Raw genomic sequence first — 15,117 nt, forward strand, 5'->3', positions numbered from 1 at the left:
TCTTGTTGCTGTTGCTGATATGAATAACCAATTTGCTTTGACACAATGGTCAGGCTGGCATCTCGTGTGTTCTATATGGCAACCCTTGGGGGTTGGTACATGGACATTACATTTAACCCGCTGTCCCTCTTTTCTGTACACAACTAAATGACACTGATGGATATGCAGTTGGGGGGGGGGAGGGGGGTTATAGTTTTGGCCATCAAGCAGTTGCCTTTAGATATGAAGATGCAGAGTGTGCACATTTAGTTCCATCTGCTCAAATTTTGCAGAATCAGTCGTTCAACTCCAGAAATGTTTGCAATATCCCTCTGGCAGAGTGATCCAAAAAGAAAACATATTTGATTGATTTAAAGACCGGATTTACAATGTGATGGGTGAGGATAGCAAATTCATATTCCATTTATTACAATGCTACTTTTTAGCTTGTTCCTTTGCTAGTTCCCCAAGCTCTCAATGGGCCAGGAACATTGGATTATATGAAATGGTCTATAGTTAAATAACAGTTGGTGTGTCTTGTTGTTATTAAACTTGTACTAGAAATAGCAATCAACCGTCTTCAGTATTTCTCAAATCGTAACATTAGGGAATAAAATACTCAAATGATAGTCCCTTCTTTAAGGGACTGATGCATTTTTTTTTAATCGCTTTAATTATTAAATTCCCCTTACTTAGCCCTCTAAATGGATGTTTGTGTCATTACAACGTTGCCACTGTGAGACATTAACTTTTAACATCTGTGATTTATGTGTACACTTTTATCCTCCAGTACCTTGGAACTCTCTCCTCCTGCATCTCACTATGCCCTCCCTATTTCTTTTTCTGTTTACTGTTTCCTCACTCCTTTGTGAGCATTTCTGTTCTATACAACATCTCCACTCCCCACTGCACCATTATTTATACACCTCTCTCCCAACAACTTATTTACCCCTCAATAAAAAACACCCACACAAATCCTCTATTCACACCCTCTATCTACTCCTTCCTGCTGCTGGGGATCTTCCCTAAGCCTGAAGCCAGACGTACACACCTGATCTCACTCATGCCTCCCTGCCACCTCTTCCCCTGTAAATGGTGTTAACCTTTTCATTTAACACTGACCTTCCTTAAATTTTACCCCACAAATCAAGCATCCCAATAGCCTGCCCTCATGGCTAATATTCCACACTCCTACCACCCATTGTGACCAAGCACTACTATCTACAGCACTTACTCCCTCACCTGCTGTCTCTGTAAGTTTCCCAATAAACCTCTTAGATTGTAAGCTCTTCGGGGCAGGGATTTCCTTTCCTATTGTCTGATTTTGCAGCACTTGTATAATTATAATTCCCTGTACTGTATTCTTTGTGAAGCGCTGAGTACACTTTTGGCGCTATATAATTAAAGACATACAATACAATTCTAATTTAAACTACTGTACTGTATGTAGACACAAAATAGCAAAACGTAATGCTGTCATACAGAACATGATCAAATGTAAAACCAATTATTTGAGCTAACTACAGGAAGTTTGAGCTCTGAAATACCACACTAATTACTCTTTGTATTTTAAATGGATAATTATTTAACTCACTTTGCATCTTATAAGCGTATGCATAATTATTAGTTGGGACTTATTTCATCCATATACTCCTACCACAGAATGGTGGAAGGCTGAGTTTACCTTGCCTTTGTTCAACCCTGTGAGCATTATATCTATGTTAGTGTTGGAAGCTGATGAGGAACAGAGCCATTGTTACTGTAATAGTGGCTACAAGAGTTTCTCTTCTCTCATGAAAAGATCTTATTCCAGTTGCTATAGTATATCAAGTCTATTTTATGTATAATGATCAACCTATTTGCAGATGGGCAAATCTGATTTTAATGAAGACATGATATCAATAAAGAATATTATTGTGTGTGAAACTAATCAATTTATGAGAAAAGACAGAAGCCCTGATTGTTTCTGTAGCAGGGTACATGCAACTACACACGTGGGTTTCTTGACAAGGCTTATTTATTTAGCCTTAAAAGATATACAGCACACAAAACAAAAATAGCTTTTCATCAGCAACAAACGAAAATGGCCTTTTCTTCAGCAACAAACGAAAATGGCTTTTTCTTCAGCAAACCAAACAAAACAGTTTCTCTTTAGCAGACAGTTTATATATAAGGTAGCTACCCTTTTCTATGCAGGGGACAGACAGTTCACAATTCAACTACTTTGCTACTCAGACCTTGTTTCAGTAATCTTTAGCAGCTTACTCCTCTCTCCTCAACAGCCAGGCTCCATGTGTCTACAGCCTGGGTTTTAACACACCTTGATTAGGCAGCTGGGATCCAACTAATTGTCCTGAGGTTCCCAGCTGAAGTTAACCTAGTCAGTGCTGCACTGGAGACTAGACATAGGTTTTCCAGGCATATAACTGGTGGCTTTTATTTACCCTGTCACAGTTTCCCTGAATACACATGTACTGTAGTATATGTATACAGTATCTTTAGGGCACCTATATGCTTTGGTCATAAATAAGTATGAGGCTCAGTCCTTGTCTCCGCCATTTATACTCTTTCTCCACATTTGCAATTCAGTTTATCTTTAAGCCTTTTGCTTGTTTCTTCTGCCCTCAGACATTAGGAAGCTGCTATGCAGAGCAGAATGCAAGAAATTCAAGATTTCTACGTCAGACTGGCTGCATACAGTAGGAACTCTTCAAGTTTAATGGAAAAAGCTCATTGGAACTGAAAAATACGTTGTAGTGTCTATTTTAGAAAAAGCGAAGAAAAGTGCAAAACCCTCATGGTGTAGTATTTCCAATTTGTTTTAGTATATTGATATGTTGGATTGAAGATGAGATGTTTATAATACGTGGTGACATCACCCACCCCTTTTTTTTACTCCTATCCCCTCCCCTGGTTTATATGTGTGTCCCTTAGTCCATGTTATACAGTATGTTTCCTGTTATTAAAATGTATCCCTCTACTATAATTTGCTAGCTCTAAATGTACAACACAGTATTATTAATCTATGTTAAGAGCTAACTATAGGTGACAATATATCTGCTATCTTTTAAAATTGATATGTTTGTGAAAATACAAATAAAGAGATGACTTTTTTTTTGTTTTAGTGGTAAAAAAAAAAGGGAATAATAAATGCATGTACAAAAAGGACGTTCAAATAAATATAGTTGGTATAAAAAAAACATTTGGAAATAATCTTCAAGGCAGACTCTCGCATCAGCACCTGACCAGGATGGACCAGGATGAAGTAGTGCTATGCTACGAAATGCGTTGGATTTAGTTTTGCCTCCTATTGCACCCAAATCTAACTGGGTTGCTACGGCTAGTTATTGACCTTTTATAATAAGACTTTGCCCGGATCTGCCCGTCTGTCCGCTTTGGACGAGTGCTGGATCTGACGGCATCTGTGAGCGTTCCAGAGCTGGACACGTTCAGATTCCGAGTGTGATTCCACCTGCAGCCTTTCGTTTGAGCAGAGCGAGGTGGTGTGCGCTCCTAGGACCTGTATCGGGAGCTACCTACACAGAAACCTGCGTCTACACTGCTTCAGTGACCATACCGCTACCTGCCTTCCACAGACGTCCATCCTACTCAAGTGCCGATGCGAGAGTCTGCCTTGGAGATTACTTCCAAATGGTTTTTATACAAACTATGCTTATTTGAATGTCCTTTTTGTGTGCATTTATTATCCCCCCCCCTTTTTTTTACCACTAAAACACATTTTAAATACTACACAATGAGGGTTTTGCGATTTTCTTCTCTTTTTCAATTTCTTTAGATCTGTGATGTTGAGTCATCCATATGAAAAGCTGCAAACACTCCATTCACAAGGAAAGTTCTTTGTGTCTTCTCACTCTCGCAGTTCTTTTCATGTGACACTTTTGTGAATGCTATTACATTATGTCAAAATCACTTACACATTTTTTCATTCTAGAGCACAATATATTTGTTTTTTTCAGTTTTTATTTTAGGTATGACTAGACATTAAAAAAAAAGTTATAGAGGGGTACAAAATGGGACTTCCAGAATTTTAGGTATGCAATGTGTTGTGAATGTCATTGTCATATCTACATTTACTGTATAATTTGAAAAATACTACACCCCACTTTTCTGACACTGCCTTAAAAGCTGCAGACCAAGCAATATCCTACATGTGTATATTTTAAGAAATCAGTTCTTTACTATGAGAAAATACTTGTAGCATTTCTTAAAAAAACAACTCTGAATGAAATTTTTAATGTATTATAATGTAACAAGCATTTTTTGTTTCCATAGCAACCATTTACATAGTTACATCCCCTTCCACTTTGGAAACAGGCTCTGGCAAACCCCTTTTTTAGCCATGCCCTCTCTCTAGCAGTGTACCAATTGTATCTAGTGACTGCATGGTCACATGATCTTCCCCACAGAACTTTGCATCTTTGGTCCTCTTCTGCTGCACTGACAGACATTTAGTGAACCCCCGAGTCGAATCTTTGCCAATCGGTCACAGGAAAACGGATCAATCGTCAATATAGCTAATCACATCATTGTGTGGATTGTATTGATACACATATTAAAAGGGGGGCAGAGGGGCAAACGGCAGCTTGGACTGCTGCTTTAACAGCTATGAATAGTGTTTTGCAAAGTGACCTCCTACTAATAAATGCGTTAATGTGAGGTTCGATAACTTGAAACAAGGCCACCCCAGAGATGCAACTGTCCCAGCAAGTAGGTGTAGTTCTACTCTTCTCAACCTTGAAGGTATCTGGATCTCACACAAGGGAGTCATGAAGCAAACGATTAAACATTATTAAGGCACATTTATCCCCTAAGTGCCCTACAAAGTGCTTGCACCTTTTCCTTCTTTAATTATTATTATTATGTGGAAAGTGTTATGATTTTATCAGCCTTTGGAGGTTGAAATGCTGAGATGTTAATTTTGGTATGTCAAAAACTGAGCATGATTTACACAAGGGGGGCTCAACTCCTGTCCTCAAGCCCCTCCAACAGGTCAGGTGTTCAGGATATTCCTGCTTCAGCACAGGTGGCTCAATCAGTACCCTGCTTCAGCACAGGTGGCTCAATCAGTACCCTGCTCCAGCACAGGTGGCTCAGAGCCACCTGTGCTGAAGATGGGATATCCTGCATACCTGACCTGTTGGGGGGTGAGGGGGGGGGTGTGTGGAGGTGCTGAGTACACCTGATTTACACAACAGGTCACAGTGTTGTTAAAGGGAGGATTTATATATTTCATCACTGATCCGTAAGTCTGACATCCTGAAAACAATAAGCACAAGATCTGCATCTATTCTGTAAACATCTGACCTATTAACCAATGTGTTATCATTATTTCACCCCTTCTATTGAACATTCTGCTTGGCTCCCAATGGGGTGGGATACCAACTGTATATGGTGAAGATTTTGGAGGCTCTAATCTCTGTTCTCAGGTAAGTACAGTATAGCATAAACAGACCCACTATAAAAAATGATAATGCATAACAAATAAGTGAGATTTGCGGTCACTAACCCTAGCCTAGAATAAAAACTCTGCATGAAATTGGATCTGAAATGTAAACTAAAGAAAAAATTGGACATTTTCTTTACTCTATTTATTTCAAATACTATATATGGAAAGATGCCCTTGTCCGTTTTGAGCTGGTCTCCATTGGGGATACATATTAAGCCACAGTAGGTCACACTGCTCCTACCTGTAAATGTGCACATTCTGGCTGTCCATTGTGTGTGGGTATTTCATTAGTAATGTGCAGTGAGCCCGTGAATCCTGGGTCCTTGGTTTTGGTTTTGGAGACGACTGGAGTTGTTGATGTTGTGGTTTGCGTTGATGGTTCCAGCTGTTGCCTCACATCAGTGCCATTTCCAAATGCCTGAATTGAATGTTCTACATGGGACAATTATAGCAGTGTTAAGGCAAAAAAAAATCATAGATAGCAACCTACTGTAAAAAAAAAAAAAGCCTAAGGCTTGAGGCATCAAAGGGAAAATGTTGGCGCAAAGTCAGGATTTTGTTGCAAGTCGGGCTGAAAAACCTCCCACGTACACTTTCCTTAGTGCTGCATTTTTATGCTGATTTTGTATCCCACCCTCTTGTTTTAACCCACTGAAAAACTACAAACGTTGTAAAAACAAGTAGAAGTGACTTATTCGTAGATACTGTATACTAAATTTGATCTGAAATGTGATACGTATTAAAGCTGCCGATCAAGCAATATTCTACGTGTTTTTTTTTTATAAATCAGTTCTGTACTTTGAGCAAATACCTGTAGCATTTTTAAAATAAAAAACCCCAACTCTGAAAGACAATTTTAACGTATTATAAGGTAACAAGCATTTTTTTGTTTCAATAGCAACCATTTACAAAGTCACATCCTTTTCCTCTTCAGAAACAGGCTCTGGCACACCCCTTTTTGAGCCCTTCCCTCTCTCTAGCAGTGCACCAATTGTATCTAGTGATTGCCTGGTCAAATGATCTTCCCCACAGAACTTTGCATCTTTGGTCCTCTGCTTCTGCACTGACAGCCATTTAATGAACCCCCGATACAAATCTTTGCAGATCGATCTGCCACTTAGCTAATTACTTATCATTGTGTGGATTGTATTGATGCACATATTAAAGGGAGAAAAGCTTGGACCGCTGCTTTAACAAGCATTAAATGTTTCGAGTCCTCAGCAAGATGTCAAATAATATTTCCTCACTAAAGATGATAACATTTGGGAATATTGCGCTCTTCACATGTAACTTATCTTTCTCATGTCACTGCCACTTTGTAAGTGGTCTGTGTGATGTTTATGGTCCATATGCTGAATAATTTCTTTCAATCATTGGCTAACAATGAAAGCAACAGAACTGCACCCTGAACACGGCCGCTCACACTGAAATCCCTAATACTAGCCATGAACTCTGGGTTCAGAATCTGCCTTACAAGGAAATTGGTCGATTTTTGTTCTGTGCAGGCAGAAATATGGCATCAAAACAGGAAATGACTTTCCATTGCAGCTTTCAGCCTATTGCATAATTAGGGCGATGAAGCACATGATAAAAGTTTACATTGCAAAAGTTTAAAAGATTACAGCAATTGAAAAGGGATTGGAGTAAATTACCTGTGTTCTATTTCATTTTCCTCCTCCTTTGGTAAATGAATAGAAAACAGTTTTTAATCAGGTCTTCAGGGGATTTGCTGCGGATTTAAGGATTTCAGACTTATGGTGCAGGAAATCAAAACGGAATGTGCTCTATGTTAATGTGGTACTCGGAATTAGAAGCATTTCACGGGGGAGGTGGATTTTAGGTTAACCCCTGCTGACTCTTAGGCTGAGTCCATGCTCCCTGCTTGCTCGCTGAGGCTCAGGGAAAGCGGGTGCTTTCCCTGGCCTTGCGGTTGCTTACCGCACGCGCCGTCAGCAGGCCTGCAGGGGGCGGGCCGGGGGCGGGCACATCACGGGCCGGGGGCATCACTGGCCGGGGGCGGGCCAGTGACGTCACGGAGCTGGTTCGCCCTCATTGGGCGAACCGCTCACGTGACCGACCTGTCTCGCCGGCAAGCGAGACCGGCCTGTCTCTAATTGCGGCTGTAGGGGCTCAGTGCTGAGCGGGAGCGCGCTTCCGCCAGCAAGCAACTAACATGGCCGAGGCCTTAGATGTGTCTATGGCCATGGGAAGACTACAATGACCTTGACATCTTCACCGACTCCTCCACTGTCAAATGTCTTTCTCTCTCGTTATATCTGTGAACTGGATGCTCCCTGAACTATAGAGTATATTGATATAGTTGTACACTGTTGCTTTTGAACTTTATGGGTTAATGCAGGGGTGCGCAAAGTGGGGGGGTGCAAGATTCCCCACGGCATATAAATGAAGTGCCGGGGGATCGGGTGAGGCCTCTGCAGTGTCTTCTACCTTGTCTTCGGCGACGCCACAGGGTGATGTGACATGACATGTCGCCATGGCAACGCACTTCAAATGATGCCGCGGGTCACGTGACCTCACGCATCATTTGATTTTAGGTAAGGGGGGGGCGCAGCGCACAAAGTCTGCGCACCCCTGAGTTAATGCATTGTGTACTCCCATGTAGCAAGAAATATGAGTATTGCAATAAAGTTCCACAATACACACGCATAAGGTGATCACCCAACATAAGACATACTTTGTGAATCTTTTTGACTGTTTTTCTTCCTTTTTTATAATTACTTCCCATGTTGTTCTTTTCTACAGTAGGTCTACTTCAGATATTCCCTATTGCGCTATCCATGACTTGATTACTCATACTGTCATATACACCCTTTACAGAATGGCTCATTGACTTCTAGTTTGCCTACTAAAGGCTGAACTCTTGGGTGCTTAACCCCATCTGATTTATTACATGCTTCATGTATAATATACATCTCTCTACCTTTCATGTAAGCTTGTCACTGCTGTGCTTTGCAGGGGCAGGTGACCAAAATCACTGGTTAAATAAATCAGACACATTAAAAGGCAAACTGATTTTTTTTGTCAATTGCTCCAGAAAATTGCATAGCATTATTCTAACTTCAGTGCACAGCCCTCATTTTGCAAAAGTAATGTATTTTTAGTTAAAACCTAATCTCGGTATTGGACAACCAGGCACAGAGAGAAGCTCATTGAATTCATTCTCCACCTCATTAGGGAGTTTTGCAATTTGTGCCAACAAATCTGAAATAAAACTGTACTGTTGAGTAAAGTTGTGTTAGGAGCTTCATTTACTGTAATGACTACTAGTATCTTTCTCATAGCTACTTTTCACTCTTCTGCAATGTGTGTGAATGTACAGTAGATTATCTGAATACATAAAATTGTACCAGATACTTAAATTCACAATACAACTGTGTTGCAATGCATATACATTATAGCAATAAATGAATGGGAATACTTACTAAGACAGATATTATCCTTGAAGAAAGTCAAAAATTTGAGGCATTCATCAATATAATTTCCACTGTTGCTGCAATCACACCAAGGGGATACACTTAGACTGCTGGACTCGATGTAGTTAGGAGTCATACCGGTGCCTGCAGACGGACAGAGATATATATTATACTACAGGACCTGTACACTGTAGTACTGAATGCTGCTCAACGGCCTGACCAATCTATGGGGTTGTTTATTAAGTTATTAATTATCGCAATCTTCCAGCAGAAAAACTGGGTAGGAATACAGCATTAGATTTATCAAAACAATTTTCTTTGAAGAAACCTGAATTGTTTCTTTGCATCAGTTTTAAAGCCTAGAACATGAGAGAAGAAGGCAACAGTATAACTTACTTGTCCACTTTTAGATACACCGCTAAATGGACAGCTCTGCAGAAGGCCACTGGAGCCCACCCAAAAAAAGCCAAAAGGCTCAAAGTGAGAATGAAGGACTTGGCTTTTTGGGGTGGTAGTATGAAGTGTATATACTGTATGCAATGTGCTAATAGGAAGAAACAGTATATGAAATGGTGAGCATTTGTTTGCTTGGGACCTTACTAAAATATCATGTAATCATCCATCCTTGTGAGCACTGTATGGGGATGCTTTACTTAGACTAGGAGCGGTCAACTCCAGTCCTCAAGGGCCACCAACAGGTCAGGTTTTAAGGATATACAGTACCTGCTTCAGCACAGGTGGCTCAATATGTGGCTCAGTCAATGACTAAACCACCTATTGAGCTATCTGCGCAGAAGCAGGGATATCCTTAAAACCTGACCTGTTGGTGTCCCCTGAGGACTGAAGTTGGCCACCCCTGACTTAGACCAATACAGCCATCATTTTCTCTGTACAAGGACTGCAAATCAGGTTAAGAAACAAGTGTTTTCTTACCAATAAGCCCTGAGTAAGCGAGCAGACATTCGGCGTAGTTCTCCTTCAGGCAGCCGGTGACAGAGCGTGGCTCAGGCTGGCAGTCTGTGAAGAAGTCTGCGAGGCGAGATCTAAAATATGGGACAATATAAAGAAAGAGCAATGATTCAGGGATCGAGCCTACACTCTGCCTATGGGTTTTCCTTTTTGGTCAGTACTGAAAGGGTCACCTTGTTTGCCAATATCGTCTACCCACTGTAACACAAGGTTATTTAACCCTTAGGGTACCTTTTAGACGTAGCTCCTACGTCATGGGACCGTGTATTCTAGGGCTGCCACGATGTAGTAGCTACATCTTAATCTTCCTGACCGTTTTTCTAGGGAAGATCGTGCTCTGCGCAAATCAACATGGAAGGAAGGAGCGGTGACTCCTCCCCTTCTGATGCGTCATCGGTGACCATGAGTGCCGGAGGGCCTGTACCCACTACAGCACTCAAACGGTTAACAGTACAGTCTTATGCAGTGAACTGTGATAAGAAGCATAGGGCAGAACTAGGAGATTATTCCTGCCCGAAGCAAATTCTTTTTCTTACATAGTTTTGAAAATGTTCTTTTTATTTGAATTTGGAAATGGAAACCTGAATAGGTGATGTCTGACAGTCTTGTTTGGTCCACCTTAGTTATAAGTTAATTAAATGTATCCATGCCGCCTCACTGTCTGAATTACAATTAGGTTAGTTCATAGGATATAAGTAAACAGGTAAGGGAAGTAGAATTCACCTAAACTTCACATTCCATCGTTTGGCTGCTAGGTGTGTAAATACAGATATATGTAATACTTTGTCTCTCATGCCTTGCCATTATTCTAGTTACCCGCAGAATACACCCAATGGTGCGGTTGAACATAGTGACAGTTGTCATAACCTACATCTGTACCTATTGGAAGCAGGTATTGTACCTATGTACCTATTTTTCATGCCCTGTATCTATTAAAACCAGGTCTACCAAGGGTTGCCATGTGGCTTCTCCAAAAATGCTGGACACCATGGTGAAAGGTGCTATGCACTTGAAACACACACACACACACACACACACACACACACACTCTAGTCACACGCTCGAGAAACAAACATACGCTTGAGAGAGAGACATACACACCTCTCTACTCCATTCTGTTTCCTCCTCTCCTTATCCCCACCCTCAGGCTCCTGACACCTCCTCCTGATTGGCTGCATTACCAGCAGCAGCCAATCAGGATGGAGGAAGTTGCCCAGCCCCCAAGCAACAGCCCTGCTCTCTCCCTGCTCATGGAAAACCCACGCCTAAAGCCGGTCAGGTCACTATGTCCAGAGAGGTAATACTAATATACACATACATGTCCAGAGAGGTAATACCGGTATACACATACATGTCCAGAGAGGTAATACCGGTATACACATACATGTCCAGAGAGGTAATACCGGTATACACATACTGTACATATCCAGAGAGGTAATACTAATATACACAGTGTTCGACAATTCATTATAACTACACGCCCGTGACGAGTGCATTTAGGCCGCGGGCGAGTAGTTCTGCGGCTCTAGGAATTCCCCATGTAATTTTCCCTGCTCGCACTATGTGAGCCCATTTTATTTCGCTCCTTCTTGCAGGTACTGCAATGGCCGTGTGGCGTCAGACGCCGCGCTGCCATGCCAACATGACGCTCGTGACGTCATGACGTCACGCAGCGTCAAGGAGCTGAGGCGCACGAGCCGAGCCACCATTGGCGCCTGGCGCCAGCACGTACCATCGGCCGCCCCCGCATGCCCCATCTCCCGCCCGGCTTACCGCACGGTCCATCTCCCGCCCACATCTCCCGCCCGACCCCCAGCACCGCCCGCATGACCCCCAGCACCGCCCGCATGACCCCCAGCACCGCCCGCATGACCCCCAGCACCGCCCGCATGACCCCCAGCACCACCCGCATGACCCCCAGCACCGCCCGCATGACCCCCATCACCGCCCGCATGACCCCCAGCACCGCCCGCATGACCCCCAGCACCGCCCGCATGACCCCCAGCACCGCCCGCATGACCCCCAGCACCGCCCGCATGACCCCCAGCACCTCCCGCATGACCCCCAGCACCGCCCGCATGACCCCCAGCACCGCCCGCATGACCCCCAGCACCGCCCGCATGACCCCCAGCACCGCCCGCATGACCCCCAGCACCGCCCGCATGACCCCCAGCACCGCCCGCATGACCCCCAGCACCGCCCGCATGACCCCCAGCACCGCCCGCATGACCCCCAGTACCGCCCGCATGACCCCCAGCACCGCCCGCATCTCCCGCCCGACCTCACACCCGGCGTCACGCACCTCCCGCCCGACCTCACACCCGGCTTCCCGGCGTCACGCACCTCCCGCCCGAACTACCGCACCGGCTGCCCGACCAACAGCACCTCCCGCCTGGCTGGATGAACTGCTGCATAGGTGGGCCCTCTTTTCAATGAATACCGTGTCTGTGTGTGTGTGTGTGTGTGTGTGTGTGTGTGTGTGTGTGTGTCTCTGTGTGTGTGTGTCTGTCTGTGTGTCTGTGTGTGTGTGTATGTCTGTGTGTGTGTGTGTGAGAGAGAGTGTGAGTGTGTCTCTCTGTGTGTGTGAGTGTCTGTGTGTGTGTCTGTGTGTGTGTGTGTGTGTGTGTGTGTGTGTGTGAGAGAGAGTGTGTGTGAGTGTGTCTCTCTGTGTGTGTCTGTGTGTGTCTGTGTGTGTGAGTGTGTCTCTGTGTGTGTGAGTGTGTGTCTGTGTGAGTGTCTGTGTGTGTGTGAGTGTGTCTCTCTGTGTGTGTGTGTGTGTGTGTGAGTGTGTCTCTGTGTGTGTGTCTCTGTGTGTGTCTCTCTGTGTGTGTGAGTGTGTCTCTCTGTGTGTGTGAGTGTGTCTCTCTGTGTGTGTGAGTGTGTCTCTCTGTGTGTGTGAGTGTGTCTCTCTGTGTGTGTGTGTCTCTCTGTGTGTGTGAGTGTGTCTCTCTGTGTGTGTGAGTGTGTCTCTCTGTGTGTGTGAGTGTGTCTCTCTGTGTGTGTGAGTGTGTCTCTCTGTGTGTGTGTCTCTCTGTGTGTGTGAGTGTGTCTCTCTGTGTGTGTGAGTGTCTCTCTCTGTGTGTGTGTGTCTCTGTGTGTGTGTGTGTGTGTGTGTGGGATACCAGAAGTGTCACCCAATCACCCCGCCCTCTGCCTCTCGCCCTCTCTCTCTCGCCCTCGCCCTCTCTCTCTCTCTCTCTCTCTCCCCCACACTCTCCCTCTCTCTTTCTCCCCCCCACACTCTCCCTCTCTCTCTCTCCCCCACACTCTCTCTCTCACCCCCACACTCTCTCTCTCACCCCCACACTCTCCCTCTCTCTCTCCCCCACAGTCTCCCTCTCTCTCTCTCCCCCACACTCTCCCTCTCTCTCTCTCCCCCACACTCTCCCTCTCTCTCTCTCCCCCACACTCTCCCTCTCTCTCTCTCCCCCCCACACTCTCCCTCTCTCTCCCCCCCACACTCTCCCTCTCTCTCTCTCCCCCACTCTCTCTCTCTCTCTCTCTCTCCCCCACACTCTCTCTCTCTCTCTCACCCCCACACTCTCTCTCTCACCCCCACACTCGCTCTCTCTCACCCCCACACTCTCTCTCCCCCACACTCTCTCTCTCTCTCTCACCCCCACTCTCTCTCTCTCTCTCTCTCTCACCCCCACTCTCTCTCTCTGTCACCCACACTCTCTCACACTCTGGATCTCTTATTTAACCTCTATATCTTAACTGCCCTATACTACACCGAAATAACCTATACTGCTTTCTTCCAGATCTGACTCAAGCTTCACACGGGAGACATCGGAACCCCCCTAATCCAGAAGACAGGTAGGGAACACATCCCCTCCAATGTATAACATTGCGGGATTGAGGGTACCTGGACATTGAGGGACTGCAGATCAGGTAAGATCCCAGGCGGGATTGCTGCTTTAGATATTGTGAAGCGGGGGCGTCCAGACATTGGTTAAGGGGTTCAGGAAACTAGTCATTCACACCTGGCTTTTAATTCTAGATCCGACATTTACACACACACATGTAACAAGGACTAATTGTAGTATAATGTAATAGAATAAATACATTTATGTCAAAAACGAATGCTCTGACCAGGAATTTATTAAATGTATATTATTTATATATTTTATTTTAAAGCGGGGTTGGGGGCGGGACTAGGGGCGGAGTTGGGGGTGGGACTAGGGGCGGGGTTGGGGGCGGGACTAGGTGGCGAGTAGATTTTTTGGTTGGGCGAGTAGATTTTTGGGTGATTTGTCGAATACTGAATATACACATACATGTCCAGAGAGGTAACACCGGTATACACATACATGTCCAAAGAGGTAATACCGGTATACACATACTGTACATATCCAGAGAGGTAATACCGGTATACACATACTGTACATATCCAGAGAGGTAATACCGGTATACACATACTGTACATATCCAGAGAGGTAATACCGGTATACACATACTGTACATATCCAGAGAGGTAATACCGGTATACACATACTGTACATATCCAGAGAGGTAATACCGGTATACACATACTGTACATATCCAGAGAGGTAATACCGGTATACACATACTGTACATATCCAGAGAGGTAATACCGGTATACACATACTGTACATATCCAGAGAGGTAATACCGGTATACACATACTGTACATATCCAGAGAGGTAATACCGGTATACACATACTGTACATATCCAGAGAGGTAATACCGGTATACACATACTGTACATATCCAGAGAGGTAATACCGGTATACACATACTGTACATATCCAGAGAGGTAATACCGGTATACACAAACATGTCCAGTATTGCCTCTAATTTTTTTACTGTGCAGTGTCCAAACACAGGACAATCCGGTTCCATACTTGACACCTCGCATCCCTAGGTCTGTCTGTTGTACATTTTCCTGCCTGTGTGAGCACAGCAGAGCCCCTCCGCTGCCTGTCTCTCCGATTTGGTTGAATACTGGAGCCAGTAATTACAGCAACTTGAAGATCGACTGATTTAATGACTGATCAATAGGAAATTATTGCTACTTCTATTTGATGTATGTATTAGTATAAAGTATATAAACTCATCCACAAGCACAAGTGTTTTATTTATCAACTGATCTTTGCATAGAATAAATTGCATGTGTTATGGAGTGTTCAGAACAGGTGCTCACTAGCTCGTTAATTTCGGTACTCCTTATTAACAGAGAAATGAAAGACTAGAGCAGGGGTGCTCAACTCCAGTCCTCAAGCCCCTCCAACAGGTCAGGTTTTCAG

General features: G+C 44.1%; 1 protein-coding gene across 2 annotated transcripts in view; it reads right to left on the minus strand.

Annotated features, from left to right (window-relative positions):
- GFRA1 (GDNF family receptor alpha 1) overlaps positions 1–15,117 on the minus strand; it is a 122,528-nt gene that overhangs the window by 11,739 nt on the left and 95,672 nt on the right. For both annotated transcript variants that reach the window (XM_075611991.1, XM_075611990.1), the window contains exons 5-7: positions 9,814–9,923; positions 8,890–9,024; positions 5,688–5,878 (exon numbers count right to left, since the gene is read on the minus strand). In XM_075611991.1, the coding sequence (XP_075468106.1) occupies positions 5,688–5,878; positions 8,890–9,024; positions 9,814–9,923 (436 nt within the window). The remainder of the gene's footprint in view (positions 1–5,687; positions 5,879–8,889; positions 9,025–9,813; positions 9,924–15,117) is intronic.

This window comes from Ascaphus truei, chromosome 8 (genome assembly GCF_040206685.1).
Source record: "Ascaphus truei isolate aAscTru1 chromosome 8, aAscTru1.hap1, whole genome shotgun sequence".
NCBI lineage: Eukaryota > Metazoa > Chordata > Amphibia > Anura > Ascaphidae > Ascaphus > Ascaphus truei.